At 45.4% G+C, this 16,764-nt stretch overlaps 1 protein-coding gene across 2 annotated transcripts; it reads right to left on the bottom strand.

Annotated features, from left to right (window-relative positions):
• Nucleotides 1-328: 328 nt before the first annotated feature.
• Nucleotides 329-16,625, bottom strand: tec (tec protein tyrosine kinase). Of its 2 annotated transcripts, none has more exons than XM_079295383.1 (18): nucleotides 16,595-16,625; nucleotides 11,191-11,394; nucleotides 10,655-10,759; nucleotides 10,300-10,381; nucleotides 9,182-9,310; nucleotides 8,581-8,636; nucleotides 8,145-8,353; nucleotides 7,609-7,674; nucleotides 4,016-4,070; nucleotides 3,551-3,633; nucleotides 3,084-3,217; nucleotides 2,870-2,944; nucleotides 2,588-2,759; nucleotides 1,897-2,113; nucleotides 1,723-1,787; nucleotides 1,518-1,636; nucleotides 1,267-1,424; nucleotides 329-831 (listed from the first exon to the last, which is right to left on the bottom strand). In XM_079295383.1, exons 2-18 carry the CDS (start codon nucleotides 11,326-11,328, stop codon nucleotides 748-750), a joined length of 1,947 nt encoding a protein of 648 aa, XP_079151509.1. In that variant the 5' UTR covers nucleotides 11,329-11,394; nucleotides 16,595-16,625; the 3' UTR covers nucleotides 329-747. The 2 variants fall into 2 exon arrangements, with proteins under 2 accessions (XP_079151509.1, XP_079151510.1); XM_079295384.1 differs by having other exon boundaries at nucleotides 8,145-8,350.
• Nucleotides 16,626-16,764: the final 139 nt, after the last annotated feature.

The raw sequence follows: 16,764 nt of genomic DNA, 5'->3' as shown, positions 1-16,764 counted from the left end.
CGCCTTTGCTGTTTTTCTGCCCCGCCCCCTGATTGGATCCACCTGTGTCTAATCACCTGAACCTCCCAGTGTATTTAACCCCCGTGTTCCCCTGGTTCTGTTTGTAACAGTGTCTAAAGGAGGATTGGTTGTGAACTTGTATGATGCAGGAGTCTGGGGGCAGGAAGTGGAATTGGATTGAAGATTTTCTGAGATGTCGTTCGTAACACCAGTAACACCAGACTAAGGTGAGCAACGTCGTCTTTACCTCGTCGGTTTATGAATGTTTCCTCAAATGTTCTTTTTCAGTGAGAGGCAGCAATGTGTTGCAAGACATCCAAAATCAATCTACGATGGTTCAGCACTTTTAACATTAATGTGATTTGAATAACATGTCAGATTTTCCCGGCAGGTACATTTCACACACAGTAGAATCAAACAAAGAAACAGCGGCCATTTAAAGTCTGTGCAGCAGTTTGTGTTGTTGAACGCAGCTTCAGTTAAAGCTTTTAGGAGCACTGGCATCTTGACTGGATGAACAAATGTGATTGGTGGATGAGTGGACTGCAGCTGGTGTGATTGGTCCGTCCCCTCCGTCTGATTGGTGCAAGTACCATCACACTATGTTCTCCATGTTGTAGATCGGACACGTTACCGCCGTAGCACCCTGAAGAACGGCCGGGTTTCCACGGACCAGGGTTTAGGGGCCAACGTGGCCGCCAACGGGATTGGCGTGGGGATGGTGGAAGCATCCGGTTGGTCAGGTGATCAGTTTGGGGGAGGGGTGTCGCCCTCCAGAGCGTCTGAGATCATCAGGCAGAGCTGAGAGAACGACGGACGATCGTCAGGCCTCTGAAACGTGACAATCATGTGAACTGATCAGGGCTGTGATTTTATTTTTTTAAGTCAAAAGGCAACACCAGAAATGGAACAAATATCTGCCATAAACTGCACGAATCGCTTAAAGGTGGAAAATGTTCAAAAACCCAAGAAGGAATCCTCCCGTTCAACCATACATATTTGCATTCTGTCCAGAGCATGGATATTAACAAGGTGACGGATAGTTTTGCGCAGAAACTGGTGAAGAAAGAACATCTGTTTTAAAGCTGCTATAATCAATATTTCTGTTATCAATGGATCAAATCACTGTCATCCCAATCATTCATGTTTCAGCCCAAATTAAGGTCAAATACAGATTAAAACTGGACTCTACAATGAGCTGAGGAAACCAATTCAAATAATGTAGACTTAAAAACACGGAAACACGTCGTCTCTCACGGCTCTCACCTCCAGCCAGCTGAGCTGCATGATGTCATAGATGGCGGTCGGGGCCATTTTGGGCCTGTACAGTCGGTGACCCCTGGTTACCAAAGTAACCACCTCGTGGTTCTGATTCTGCTCAAACGGCACGCGACCCTCGGTGAAAACCTCCCACATCAACACACCTGGGTACACACACGATGGAGGTCTGATGAGTCGGGAGCTTTGTTGAAGTGTTGGCGGTTGATGAATGTATGAATAGATGTTTATTGATGTACCGTAGGACCAGACGTCTGACTTGCTGCTGTATTTGCAGAAGTTAAAGACTTCAGGAGGCGACCACTTCACTGGGAACTTGGCCCCCAAAGAGCTGGTGTACTGGTCGTCTAACACGTATCTACAGAACACACGTTTACATGTGACGGGGAATTTGCCACAGTGCACAGTTTCACGTTGTAGGTCCCGTGTTGGGATGAAACATACCTGGTCATGCCAAAGTCGGACACCTTCACCACCAGAGAGTCGTCCACCAGACAGTTTCTGGAAGCCTGCGGAGATGTTTAACGTTAGCCATTTGATTCAGACATTCATGTTGGGAAACCAGGACTCCTTCCAGCTCCGACCCCAGACTGGAGTGTCAGAGTAACCTGCAGTTACCAGATCTCTGTGGATGAAGCCGTTGGCCTCCAGGTGCTCCATGCCCTCGCTGACGTCCAGGCAGATACTCAGCAAGGACCCCAGACTGAAGCTGCCCCGCCGCTGCCTGAGGAAGTTCAGCAGGCAGCCGTGCGCCATGAACTCCGTCACGATGTAAATGGGCTTCTGCTGGCTGCAAACTCCGTACAGCTGCACCAGTTTAGGGTGGGACAGTCTCCTGGAGAGAACACGCACAATGACAAGGATGCAATGGACGAGTAGAAGAAGTTACTTTGCACGGCAGCTGCAGACAAATGAACAATAACGGCTTCTGAAGAGGTCGGTTATATCAGAACTGATGTTTTCTCTTCTCTGTCGAATGTCTTTGGTAAGACACATAATGACCTGCGCTTCATGTAACTTCTCATTGAAGCATATTTAACCTTTTAGTCTATTTTCTTTGGGCTTTGATTTAGTGTTTATTTTCAGCTTTTCAGAAATAGGTGAACTTGTCCAATGAGCAAAACTACATTTTCTCTGGAAGAGTTCCACTGATGATCAAATGATAAGTATGTTTATATAAACTAAGCTTCATCTAAATGTGTATAACTTTCCTTTCTGTTGTCAGTCGCCTCCTTTTATGATCTTTACCTTAACACCATAAACTTTCTTTTCAGTGCCCTCCCTCCTCCCTCCCCTCCTCCCTCCTCACATCATGACTTTAGCCTCCTCGATGAAGTCCTCCTCGTACATGGCTCCCTCTCTGATGGACTTGATGGCGACTCGGTGCTGAGCCCTCCACTTGCCGAGCCTCACCACGCCAAACTGACCGCTGCCCAGCTCCTTCATGAACGTCAACTCGCTGGGGTTGATCTCCCACTTCTCTGGAGGGAGGGAACGAGAGAGAGAGAGAGGAGAGGAAGTAAAGACAAAGAGGTGAGTTCATGGATGAACAAATGTTTAGAAACAGAGCCGGTGGTCTGTCGGGACTCACCGTAGCTGAAGCCGGCGGTGGACGGAGCAGACTTGTCCTGTTTCCCTACAGGATACCGCAACCTGGCAACAAGACCTGCGACATAGACGATGATTAAGAATACGGATTTTGGCCGATGCTGGCGTAGCAGTACGTCCTCTTCTTAATCTCTAGATGGCGACAGACGTAGGTCTGGATCAACGTGGCAGGTCTGGATAGACGCTGGCGTGTTTACCTGCTGCGTTGTGTTTGTGGTACTCGATCAGTTCGGGGATGGAGCTGAACAGGTGTTTCTCCGCCAGGTAGAAGTGTAGAGGCGAGCCCTGTGACTCCTTGATGTGGTAATGTTTTATAGCTGCTCCTCCCTCCCTGCAAACGCACAACAATAATTTCATATATAACAATAATTTATCAATGCGACGTACAGGCTTTTATGACTAAGAACTCTCTGGAAGTGATGCTACTACTGCAACACCCATTCGATTTAAATTCCCTCCACCATCAAGTAAAACGTCTCTTGAATTGTGGCAGAGTTTTAAGTTGGTTAGAAAGATGGAAAATGAGGTTTTCTTAGTTTGTGCATCTTCGATTCCTTTCCTTGCCTCCTCTCCCACCGGAGATGCGAGCGAAGGAGGCGAGGAAGAGACGCGAGGAGACGAGGAGCCACAAAATAGAGAAGAGAAGAGCGGACCGCGTCCTCACCCTGGAGCAGACTTGGCGTAGAGGGACACGGTGTAGGTTCCTGGAGTGCTGGAGTCTCTGACTATGAAGGCTCCTTCTTTGTCCTGCAGGGGGCGACAGAGACCGGCAGACTGACCGTGAACCTGTTTAGTTTGTGTGATTAAACTCACGTAGTTTATCTTTTCTACAGATCACAAAAATTAAGAAACCACAATGTATTTTGTGATTTTAACATAAATATACATGTACTTCTAAGCTTGCTGCGAGTTTTTAAATCTTTATTAGAGCGTTAAATACAAAAGAAAGGGAGACGGAAGCAACAAATGTCCTCGACTCGAACCGTCAACCTCGAGGCCATCGGAGCATTCAAAGCTTTTCTGTAACTTTGGTTTTCGATGGTTTTGCACCGTGAAAGGACGCAGATAAAAAGTGTGAAAGAAGTAATTATACCTGGAGGGAAGAAACAAAGAGGGTTCGATCTCTCACCTCTTTCCTCAGCAGCTCCTCTGCTTTGTTCCTGTTGACTTGTTTGCTGTACCAGCTAGAACAAACAACCATCAGGTCTTAGTGAACATCATCTTGCTTTGTTGTGCAAAGTTATTGCTAAAAACATAAAACATAACATAATGCATGTCTTTCAATGAAAATACTGCAAAATAATACCAAGTGTTTGTAAGTTATTGGTAGTTTGACGTGCCTTATGTCTCTGTAAGTTATTGGTAGTTTGGCGTGCCTTATGTCTGTAAGTTATTGGTAGTTTGATGCGCCTTATGTCTGTAAGTTATTGGTAGTTTGACGTGCCTATGTCTGTAAGTTATTGGTAGTTTGACGTGCCTATGTCTGTGTAAGTTATTGGTAGTTTGACGTGCCTTATGTCTGTAAGTTATTGGTAGTTTGACGTGCCTATGTCTGTGTAAGTTATTGGTAGTTTGACGTGCCTTATGTCTGTGTAAGCTATTGGTAGTTTGACGTGCCTTATGTCTGTAAGTTATTGGTAGTTTGACGTGCCTTATGTCTGTGTAAGTTATTGGTAGTTTGACGTGCCTTATGTCTGTGTAAGTTATTGGTAGTTTGACGTGCGTTATGTCTGTGTAAGTTATTGGTAGTTTGACGTGCCTTATGTCTGTGTAAGTTATTGGTAGTTTGACGTGCCTATGTCTGTGTATGTTATTGGTAGTTTGACGTGCCTTATGTCTGTGTAAGTTATTGGTAGTTTGACGTGCCTTATGGCTGTGTAAGTTATTGGTAGTTTGACGTGCCTTATGTCTGTGTACGTTATTGGTAGTTTGACGTGCCTTATGTCTGTGTACGTTATTGGTAGTTTGACGTGCCTTATGTCTGTGTAAGTTATTGGTAGTTTGACGTGCCTTATGTCTGTGTACGTTATTGGTAGTTTGGCGTGCCTTATGTCTGTAAGTTATTGGTAGTTTGACGTGCCTTATGTCTGTAAGTTATTGGTAGTTTGACGTGCCTTATGTCTGTGTAAGTTATTGGTAGTTTGGCGTGCCTTATGTCTGTGCAAGCTATTGGTAGTTTGACGTGCCTTATGACCAATGTTCCCTCTAAGCTGCGCGCTTGAGCAATCGCGCACTGCTCGCACATTCTCAGCGCACAAGAAAATCTATGCAGCGCATAAAATAAAATTCAACATAAACGTATTAATTAATATCTAATATTAGTCCTAATCTTATCTAATCAATTAAACCAATAATAATAATAATAATAATAATAATTTTGATTTCTGTACTATTTTGCAACGTAACTCAGTGAGTCCGGACAGGTGTCCAGCCAATGATACGATTCGGTTCACTTACGCTACGCAGCCAATCATAGCATTGACACTATTGCCCTGCCCATTCGCGCCGTGCAGGTTAGCTAGATAACAACAGTGCGGCGGAGTTACGAGTTGCAAATGCTAACCCCTTATCATGGCGAAACGAACGGGCAGCGACATAAAGTCAAAGCAAGAAGCAGACGAAGCCATCAACCTGGACAAAGTGTACAACCATTGGAGAAGTGAGAAGGACATACGTGAAAAATAAGGTAAAATTTAAGTCAGATTTGTGCATATTCTAGTGACATTTATTAAGATTTTTTACTTATGGATATTAATCATTAAATTATGTTACTACTAGATAATTTATGGGTAGTAGAAATAATAATAAAAAACTGAGTAATTACATATTTTACAGACAGAGTTACAGGAATTTACACTGTATCACAAGCTACACCACACGTCATTGTGCAAAATGTGAATGTTTTAATGTGAACAAAATGTTATGTCTGAAAGGTGTATATGTATCATTTCTTCCAGAACAGGACCCTCACACAGGTCAAAGCAAGACTCTTCCCATGGCCAAGCAGGACTCTCACATAAAACATACTACACATCTCATGAACAACAAGATTTTTGTCTTTTTCCTTTAAAGTTTGTCAAATCACTTATATTAAAAGTAAACTAGTGAAAATTGCTGCTGTAATTTGATTCTTTTAATAAGCCATGTAACTTGCTATGATCCAAGGTTTTGAACAGGTGTGATACTGGTGTGTGGCCACAGCGTGCACATCTGATGTTGCTCACAGTGGTCCTCAGTGTGCTCAGGGAGCTTGTGTGTATGCCCAGACACATGAAAAATTAGAGGGAACATTGCTTATGACTGTAAGTTATTGGTAGTTTGACGTGCCTATGTCTGTGTAAGTTATTGGTAGTTTGACGTGCCTTATGTCTGTACGTTATTGGTAGTTTGACGCGCCTTATGTCTGTAAGTTATTGGTAGTTTGACGTGCCTATGTCTGTAAGTTATTGGTAGTTTGACGTGCCTTATGTCTGTGTAAGTTATTGGTAGTTTGACGTGCCTTATGTCTGTGTACGTTATTGGTAGTTTGGCGTGCCTTATGTCTGTACGTTATTGGTAGTTTGGCGTGCCTTATGTCTGTAAGTTATTGGTAGTTTGACGTGCCTTATGTCTGTAAGTTATTGGTAGTTTGACGTGCCTTATGTCTGTGTAAGTTATTGGTAGTTTGACGTGCCTTATGTCTGTGTAAGTTATTGGTAGTTTGACGTGCCTTATGTCTGTGTAAGTTATTGGTAGTTTGACGTGCCTTATGTCTGTAAGTTATTGGTAGTTTGACGTGCCTTATGTCTGTGTAAGTTATTGGTAGTTTGACGTGCCTTATGTCTGTAAGTTATTGGTAGTTTGGCGTGCCTTATGTCTGTAAGTTATTGGTAGTTTGACGTGCCTTATGTCTGTAAGTTATTGGTAGTTTGACGTGCCCTAGGTCCGTGTACGTTATTGGTAGTTTGGCGTGCCTTATGTCTGTAAGTTATTGGTAGTTTGACGTGCCTTATGTCTGTAAGTTATTGGTAGTTTGACGTGCCTTATGTCTGTAAGTTATTGGTAGTTTGACGTGCCTTATGTCTGTAAGTTATTGATAGTTTGACGTGCCTTATGTCTGTGTACGTTATTGGTAGTTTGACGTGCCTTATGTCTGTGTACGTTATTGGTAGTTTGGCGTGCCTTATGTCTGTAAGTTATTGGTAGTTTGACGTGCCTTATGTCTGTAAGTTATTGGTAGTTTGGCGTGCCTTATGTCTGTAAGTTATTGGTAGTTTGACGTGCCTTATGTCTGTAAGTTATTGGTAGTTTGGCGTGCCTTATGTCTGTAAGTTATTGGTAGTTTGGCGTGCCTTATGTCTGTGTAAGTTATTGGTCGTTTGACGTGCCTTATGTCTGTGTAAGTTATTGGTAGTTTGGCGTGCCTTATGTCTGTGTAAGTTATTGGTAGTTTGACGTGCCTTATGTCTGTGTAAGTTATTGGTAGTTTGACATGCCTTATGTCTGTAAGTTATTGGTAGTTTGACGTGCCTTATGTCTAAGTTATTGGTAGTTTTTGGCGTGCCTTATGTCTGTAAGTTATTGGTAGTTTGGCGTGCCTTATGTCTGTGTAAGTTATTGGTCGTTTGGCGTGCCTTATGTCTGTGTAAGTTATTGGTAGTTTGACGTGCCTTATGTCTGTGTAAGTTATTGGTAGTTTGACGTGCCTTATGTCTGCAGACACTGTTACATTAACAAACTCACACAAACTGCACCAGGTTTTCGGACGTCTTCTCTGTTACGTAGTTACTTGGGATGTAGCCTTCCTCGCTGGGAAACACAAACACAAGGGATCAGATGCTCATCATTTTATCCCAATGCTGAGATATTTCAGATCTACAGTCTACAAAAACACTTATTGTAACATTTATTGCAATAAAGTTAAAGGTTTGATATGTAACTTTGTTTGCTTAAATTATTACAAACAAATTTCAAACTATCTTTAAATTATATCACGGTAACGGTGCGTTCCAGGTCTCTGGTAGCGACCTGTCAATCACTGTGTAGCCCCGCCCTAAAGCATCCCCTGCTTTATGGTCTGTGTGACTCTAAATGGACCATAATGTACTAAATGAACATCATGCTGTGTTGAAGAAGACTTGAAACTGGAGATTGAGACCATAAACTCATGTTTACTGAGGAAATAAATCAAGAGAGAAGTAGAGTCATTTTCTCATAGACTTCTATACAACCAGAGGAGTCGCCCCCTGGTGGACACTAGAGAGAATGCAGGCCCTCACCTGAACTGGTTTCGCGCCTTGTACCAGTTGACGTCACACTTGTCCAGTATGACGTACTCGCCTCCTTTGACCAGACTCAGGTCGTGCGGCTCGGTACCCGGGAAGTCGTACAGCGCCACCATCACCTCCTCCTCTTCCTCCTTGCCTTCGTCGTCGTCACCCTCCGGAGGGAGAGGAGGAGGAGGAGGAGGAGGAGGGGGCCGCCGCTGCTGGAGGAGGAAGAACGAGGAGGTGTGTGTGTGTGTGTGTGTGTGTGTGTGTGTGTGTGTGTGTGTGTGTGTGTGTGTGTGTGTGTGTGTGTGTGTGTGTGTGTGTGTGTGTGTGTGTGTGTGTGTGTGTGTGTGTGTGTGTGTGTGTGTGTGTGTGTGTGTGTGTGTGTGTGTGTGTGTGTGTGTGTGTGTGTGTGTGTGTGTGTGTGTGCGTGTTCATCAGTTACCTTCTTGTTTTTGCGTCGCTCCTCTCCAGGAATCGGGGGTAAAGGTTTCCTGGTAACTAGAAAAGAGGAAAGGAAACATTAAACAAAGCAGAAAGTTTCCACTGTTTCTAGTTCTAACCATGATATTTTTATTTTATTTTTTTAAACATAGTTTTTTCAGTAGATTTACTAAAACTTTATTGCTGCTGACAAGAGGTGGAAGTACCCAAATACCTCAAGTACCGCACTGTACATGTTTGATGTACTTTACTGTGAACCACACTTATCTGATTGCTGATAAAACTACAAATAGTTTACATTCAGAGATGAGTTGATTTAGCTGCTGTGAGTTTAACTGTCAGAAAGTGTTTTAACAAGTTGTGCTCCAGCACAACCAGGACACCTAAAATACTCTTTAAAGGTTATTTGAGCACTAAAATGCAATTTTACTGCAGCGGAATTACTCAAAGTGCTTGAAGTGCTTGTGACTCTTACATTGGCTCATCCATAGTGTCTATGAGGAGCTGGAGAAGCAAAACTATGAGCTAAAAAAAGAGTTTATATCAGATTAAACATTAAAAATAGAAATGTCGAATACTAGCACAACAGCTGAGTTTCTTACTGTCTCCAAACAGGTTGTACTCCTCGCAGCCCGGGGCCTGTTTTTCCGCCTGGCGACAGCAGAGCCACGCCCCTTCCTGCCAGAACTGAGGGTGAAACTTGGCCGACACCACAGCGTTGTCTTTGATCTCTACAGAGAGCAGGTTTCTGTGATTAACGTCATGTGTGAACTGGAACAATCATTTATCAGGTTTCCTCCTTCACATCCAGCCACATGCACACGCGCACGCACACACAAATAATAATCAAATGTAAAGAGTTTTCTATTTTCAAAGAAATCTGTGAAAAATGTCATTTTAACCCTTTTTGGATCACATCCCGGTCGTATTGTGAATCATATAAAACAATTATGCAAAACTATTTACAAAAAAATAAATCTTTGTAATTTTATATCAAAATCCAGTCATCTCTTCTGCCTTAAAACAATGTGTGTTTACATAAGCAAGTACTAACCAGTTTTAACCAATAATGTGACATTAATACGTCCACTCCAAAGCTTCATGTGTTGAAGCTGCATTCTCTCTAGTGTCCACCAGGGGGCGACTCCTCTGGTTGTATAGAAGTCTATAGAAAATGACTCTACTTCTCTCTTGATTTATTACCTCAGTAAACATTGTAAACATGAGTTTATGTCTCAATCTCTAGTTTCAAGTCTTCTTCAATACAGCATGATGTTCATTTAGTACATTATGGTCCATTTAGAGTCACACAGACCATAAAGCAGGGGATGCTTTAGGGCGGGACTACACGGTGATTGACAGGTCTCTACGTCGCTCCCCCTCAGTCCATATATGGACGTGTCCTTTTCTAAGGTGACAAGACTAGATTTAAGGAATGATCTGTTGGCTCCTGAAGCTGAGTGGACTTTAAAGCAGCACCTGACCTCGTTTCACTTGTCTGACCACCACGTCTCCGGTAAACCGTCACAAACAGTCGGAGGAGGAAACAGTGGGCTGCTGGAAACTTTGCCCTCTGTGTGAACAGCCAGTTTCAGACGTGTGGTTTAAAAGTGTGAAAAAGAGCTCTGCAGCAGCTCAAACTACAGCACATGAGAAGTGCTCTACATTCACACCTGCATACGCTGCTCTGCTGCTGCAGTGGAATAGAAGAGAGACTGACCCCCTTTGAGGCTCTGGACCCAGACACTCCTGCTGTCGTGGCTCGGGGCGAACACGTAGAGGGTGTTGGTGTCGTACACCACCTGCACACAGACGAGGCCGGTTAGGAAACACTCAAGCGTCAGCATTTTCTTCCTGCCTCAAGGAAATAGGTGTGTAAACCTTGATGGATGCTGCGTGACGATGTAACTGTTCATCTTTCGTTTTCTGTTCCAAATACGTTTGTCTAACCTGGAGGTTTGTTTCCAACCAATGGCTGCTCGAGTTTCTGGACCCACCAAGTTGTAATAAAGCAGAAGTATGCTTTACAGTAACACACACAGCAGGTTGATCGTGATTAACTCGTGTGTTTGTACCTGAAAGGGGTATTTGTTCTGGCAGGGGATGATTTCTCCTCCGTTCTTGACGATCTCGGCACACCTGATGCGGCTCAGCTCGATCGAACCTCTCCTGAACTTCCTCTGTTGATGGAAAACGGCAGCGTTTCACTATTTCATGTACATATAAAGCATAAACTACACGCTAAAACAATTAGCTATCTATACGGTAAGTACGAAGCGACAGTCTGTTCGCTGAGCTTAGCGTATAGAATGGAAACGAGGAGACGCTAACCTGGCTCCGTCCAAAGGTAACGACAATCTACCAGCAAGCTTCGTGTTGAACTGGCAGATATGAAAGTCGTATCGATCTTCTCATTGAACTCGTAGCCAAAAGTATTGTGTTCCGCCAAAATTATATTCAATGTGTTAAAATGTAATATCTTGTTGCAGAGACACATGAGAAATATGTGCAGCAAGTTTAAAATACACCTGTACGTGAAGTTATCTTTTATAGAATGCAAATCTTTCATCAGTATTAAATAATCCTAAAGTAAGATGGAAACTAAAGTGACCTCTCTTCTTCCATCGTAGTACGTCAGCTGGCTCTGCGTGAGGACAAACAGTCTCTCCTTGTAGTTCAGCGGCGACGTCCTCTTCTTCTGCTGCGAACGCTTGATGAGCATCTCCTCCAATAGCAGCCTGGCACTCATCCTGGCCCCGCCCACGCCCTCAGCCCATTGGTGGATGTCGTCAGCACGCTGCGGGCCGGAGCTGAGCTGAAGACAGAAACACAGGACTAGCTTTGTGTTGCTTGGTGGTCATTTTATGTCTCTTAGTCGTTGATTTGCATCTCTTTGTAATTATTTCGTCTCTCTTTGCGGTCGTGTTTTGTGTCCTCTTTGCGGTCGTGTTTTGTGTCCTCTTTGCGGTCGTGTTGTGTCTCTTTGCGGTCGTGTTGTCTCTTTGCGGTCGTGTTGTGTCTCTTTGCGGTCGTGTTGTGTCTCTTTGCGGTCGTGTTGTCTTTTTGCGGTCGTGTTGTGTCTCTTTGCGGTCGTGTTGTGTCTCTTTGCGGTCGTGTTGTGTCTCTTTGCGGTCGTTTTGTGTCTCTTTGCGGTCGTTTTGTGTCTCTTTGCGGTCGTTTTGTGTCTCTTTGCGGTCGTTTTGTGTCTCTTTGCGGTCGTGTTGTCTCTTTGCGGTGGTGTTGTCTCTTTGAGGTCGTGTTGTCTCTTTGCGGTCGTGTTGTGTCTCTTTGCGGTCGTGTTGTGTCTCTTTGCGGTCGTGTTGTGTCTCTTTGCGGTCGTGTTGTGTCTCTTTGCGGTCGTGTTGTGTCTCTTTGCGGTCGTGTTGTGTCTCTTTGCGGTCGTGTTGTGTCTCTTTGCGGTCGTGTTGTGTCTCTTTGCGGTCGTGTTGTGTCTCTTTGCGGTCGTGTTGTGTCTCTTTGCGGTCGTGTTGTGTCTCTTTGCGGTCGTGTTGTGTCTCTTTGCGGTCGTGTTGTGTCTCTTTGCGGTCGTTTTGTGTCTCTTTGCGGTCGTGTTGTGTCTCTTTGCGGTCGTGTTGTCTCTTTGCGGTCGTGTTGTGTCTCTTTGCGGTCGTGTTGTCTCTTTGCGGTCGTGTTGTCTCTTTGCGGTCGTGTTGTGTCTCTTTGCGGTCGTGTTGTGTCTCTTTGCGGTCGTGTTGTGTCTCTTTGCGGTCGTGTTGTGTCTCTTTGCGGTCGTGTTGTCTCTTTGCGGTCGTGTTGTGTCTCTTTGCGGTCGTGTTGTGTCTCTTTGCGGTCGTGTTGTGTCTCTTTGCGGTCGTGTTGTGTCTCTTTGCGGTCGTGTTGTGTCTCTTTGCGGTCGTGTTGTCTCTTTGCGGTCGTGTTGTGTCTCTTTGCGGTCGTGTTGTGTCTCTTTGCAGTCGTGTTGTCTCTTTGCGGTCGTGTTGTCTCTTTGCGGTCGTGTTGTGTCTCTTTGCGGTCGTGTTGTGTCTCTTTGCGGTCGTTTTGTGTCTCTTTGCGGTCGTTTTGTGTCTCTTTGCGGTCGTTTTGTGTCTCTTTGCGGTCGTGTTGTCTCTTTGCGGTCGTGTTGTCTCTTTGCGGTCGTGTTGTCTCTTTGCGGTCGTGTTGTGTCTCTTTGCGGTCGTGTTGTCTCTTTGCGGTCGTGTTGTGTCTCTTTGCGGTCGTGTTGTGTCTCTTTGCGGTCGTGTTGTGTCTCTTTGCGGTCGTGTTGTGTCTCTTTGCGGTCGTGTTGTCTCTTTGCGGTCGTGTTGTGTCTCTTTGCGGTCGTTTTGTGTCTCTTTGCGGTCGTTTTGTGTCTCTTTGCGGTCGTGTTGTCTCTTTGCGGTCGTGTTGTCTCTTTGCGGTCGTGTTGTCTCTTTGCGGTCGTGTTGTCTCTTTGCGGTCGTGTTGTGTCTCTTTGCGGTCGTGTTGTGTCTCTTTGCGGTCGTGTTGTGTCTCTTTGCGGTCGTGTTGTGTCTCTTTGCGGTCGTGTTGTGTCTCTTTGCGGTCGTGTTGTGTCTCTTTGCGGTCGTGTTGTGTCTCTTTGCGGTCGTGTTGTGTCTCTTTGCGGTCGTGTTGTGTCTCTTTGCGGTCGTGTTGTCTCTTTGCGGTCGTGTTGTGTCTCTTTGCGGTCGTGTTGTCTCTTTGCGGTCGTGTTGTCTCTTTGCGGTCGTGTTGTCTCTTTGCGGTCGTGTTGTGTCTCTTTGCGGTCGTGTTGTGTCTCTTTGCGGTCGTGTTGTGTCTCTTTGCGGTCGTGTTGTGTCTCTTTGCGGTCGTGTTGTGTCTCTTTGCGGTCGTGTTGTGTCTCTTTGCGGTCGTGTTGTGTCTCTTTGCGGTCGTGTTGTGTCTCTTTGCGGTCGTGTTGTGTCTCTTTGCGTCGTGTTGTGTCTCTTTGCGGTCGTGTTGTGTCTCTTTGCGGTCGTGTTGTGTCTCTTTGCGGTCGTTTTGTGTCTCTTTGCGGTCGTTTTGTGTCTCTTTGCGGTCGTTTTGTGTCTCTTTGCGGTCGTTTTGTGTCTCTTTGCGGTCGTGTTGTCTCTTTGCGGTGGTGTTGTCTCTTTGAGGTCGTGTTGTCTCTTTGCGGTCGTGTTGTGTCTCTTTGCGGTCGTGTTGTGTCTCTTTGCGGTCGTGTTGTGTCTCTTTGCGGTCGTGTTGTGTCTCTTTGCGGTCGTGTTGTGTCTCTTTGCGGTCGTGTTGTGTCTCTTTGCGGTCGTGTTGTGTCTCTTTGCGGTCGTGTTGTGTCTCTTTGCGGTCGTGTTGTGTCTCTTTGCGGTCGTGTTGTGTCTCTTTGCGGTCGTGTTGTGTCTCTTTGCGGTCGTGTTGTGTCTCTTTGCGGTCGTGTTGTGTCTCTTTGCGGTCGTTTTGTGTCTCTTTGCGGTCGTGTTGTGTCTCTTTGCGGTCGTGTTGTCTCTTTGCGGTCGTGTTGTGTCTCTTTGCGGTCGTGTTGTCTCTTTGCGGTCGTGTTGTCTCTTTGCGGTCGTGTTGTGTCTCTTTGCGGTCGTGTTGTGTCTCTTTGCGGTCGTGTTGTGTCTCTTTGCGGTCGTGTTGTGTCTCTTTGCGGTCGTGTTGTCTCTTTGCGGTCGTGTTGTGTCTCTTTGCGGTCGTGTTGTGTCTCTTTGCGGTCGTGTTGTGTCTCTTTGCGGTCGTGTTGTGTCTCTTTGCGGTCGTGTTGTGTCTCTTTGCGGTCGTGTTGTCTCTTTGCGGTCGTGTTGTGTCTCTTTGCGGTCGTGTTGTGTCTCTTTGCAGTCGTGTTGTCTCTTTGCGGTCGTGTTGTCTCTTTGCGGTCGTGTTGTGTCTCTTTGCGGTCGTGTTGTGTCTCTTTGCGGTCGTTTTGTGTCTCTTTGCGGTCGTTTTGTGTCTCTTTGCGGTCGTTTTGTGTCTCTTTGCGGTCGTGTTGTCTCTTTGCGGTCGTGTTGTCTCTTTGCGGTCGTGTTGTCTCTTTGCGGTCGTGTTGTGTCTCTTTGCGGTCGTGTTGTCTCTTTGCGGTCGTGTTGTGTCTCTTTGCGGTCGTGTTGTGTCTCTTTGCGGTCGTGTTGTGTCTCTTTGCGGTCGTGTTGTGTCTCTTTGCGGTCGTGTTGTCTCTTTGCGGTCGTGTTGTGTCTCTTTGCGGTCGTTTTGTGTCTCTTTGCGGTCGTTTTGTGTCTCTTTGCGGTCGTGTTGTCTCTTTGCGGTCGTGTTGTCTCTTTGCGGTCGTGTTGTCTCTTTGCGGTCGTGTTGTCTCTTTGCGGTCGTGTTGTGTCTCTTTGCGGTCGTGTTGTGTCTCTTTGCGGTCGTGTTGTGTCTCTTTGCGGTCGTGTTGTGTCTCTTTGCGGTCGTGTTGTGTCTCTTTGCGGTCGTGTTGTGTCTCTTTGCGGTCGTGTTGTGTCTCTTTGCGGTCGTGTTGTGTCTCTTTGCGGTCGTGTTGTCTCTTTGCGGTCGTGTTGTGTCTCTTTGCGGTCGTGTTGTCTCTTTGCGGTCGTGTTGTCTCTTTGCGGTCGTGTTGTCTCTTTGCGGTCGTGTTGTGTCTCTTTGCGGTCGTGTTGTGTCTCTTTGCGGTCGTGTTGTGTCTCTTTGCGGTCGTGTTGTGTCTCTTTGCGGTCGTGTTGTGTCTCTTTGCGGTCGTGTTGTGTCTCTTTGCGGTCGTGTTGTGTCTCTTTGCGGTCGTGTTGTGTCTCTTTGCGGTCGTGTTGTGTCTCTTTGCGTCGTGTTGTGTCTCTTTGCGGTCGTGTTGTGTCTCTTTGCGGTCGTGTTGTGTCTCTTTGCGGTCGTGTTGTGTCTCTTTGCGGTCGTGTTGTGTCTCTTTGCGGTCGTGTTGTGTCTCTTTGCGGTCGTGTTGTGTCTCTTTGCGGTCGTGTTGTGTCTCTCTTTGCGGTTGTTTTGTGCCTCTTTGCGGTCGTGTTGTGTCTCTTTGCGGTCGTGTTGTGTCTCTTTGCGGTCGTGTTGTGTCTCTTTGCGGTCGTGTTGTGTCTCTTTGCGGTCGTGTTGTGTCTCTTTGCGGTCGTGTTGTGTCTCTTTGCGGTCGTGTTGTGTCTCTTTGCGGTCGTGTTGTGTCTCTCTTTGCGGTTGTTTTGTGCCTCTTTGCGGTTGTGCCTCTTTGTGGTTGTTTTGCCTCTCTTTGAGGTCGTGTTGTCTCTTTGCATCCTCCTGGTTAGTACGAGTCTCTTGGAGTGACGTTTTGTAGGTGAAGGCCGGGGGGGGGGGGCGCTGATACTTTTGGCCCCCGGTCTGTTCCCTGTTGGCCCCAATCAGTGATTCATATTCGTGGATTGTAGTTTACGTCTACAATGTTTAACTCGTTAATCAGCTCGTTACACCGTGTTCTATAAATAATATTGCCAAAATAAATATCACGTAAAGCTTATTTGTATTAATTATGACGTATTTAGAAACTATATATCACACGAAGTCATCCTAAATGAATATACTTGTATTGTAAATATCACAAAATAAGCCAAGTTTTTACTCAAGTACAATTCTGACGTACTTCACTTGAGTATTTCCATTTTATACTACTTACTCCACCACATTTATTTAACCGCTTTTAGTTACTTTGTTTCCCATTGATGCATAAACATATATAATCAATTTAACATGATATATATTCTGAAATATACGACAGGGTGCGCACGCGTGGTGCACGTTCATTTCAAGGTGATTTACATCTTTAAAATGATATTTACAAAATCAAACATGAGCACATGATTCATGTAAAACTTTATTATGGACTCGTATAATCATCTAATAGTTTTAGATACTTTAACCTACTTTATGGTGTTTATTCCTCACGCGGTGCCACTATAAGATGCATGAAGCGTGTATTAATATGACTATTATTCCCTGTCATTAGTATTTCATATGGTGGTTCAGTGTTTCAAGTCGTTAAACAGCAGAACTGCAGATCCCAGTCGCTGTGAAGTCTAACTGTTGGTCGCGGTTCAGTCGCGTGACAGACGCTCAAACTGCGCAGAAGTTTAATCTCTTAAACTGAATGACGTAACGTCAATAAAACAGCGCGTTGTTCTTACCGGCTCGCGTCATGTCGCAGGTTTCAGCTCGTTGGAGTGCGCTCGTTTCCCACGTCGCTGTGAATCAGAGGAGCGGGATTCAGGAAATGAAGAGCGGACGGACACACAAACGACCACGCGCACATGTTGCGGATAGAGCAGCGTAGGAGGAAGTGTGTGTGTGTGTGTGT

The sequence above is a fragment of the Melanostigma gelatinosum genome, assembly GCF_949748355.1.
Source record: "Melanostigma gelatinosum genome assembly, chromosome: 23".
NCBI classification, from domain to species: Eukaryota; Metazoa; Chordata; class Actinopteri; order Perciformes; family Zoarcidae; genus Melanostigma; species Melanostigma gelatinosum.
This window is presented reverse-complemented; position numbering and strand designations above follow the sequence as displayed.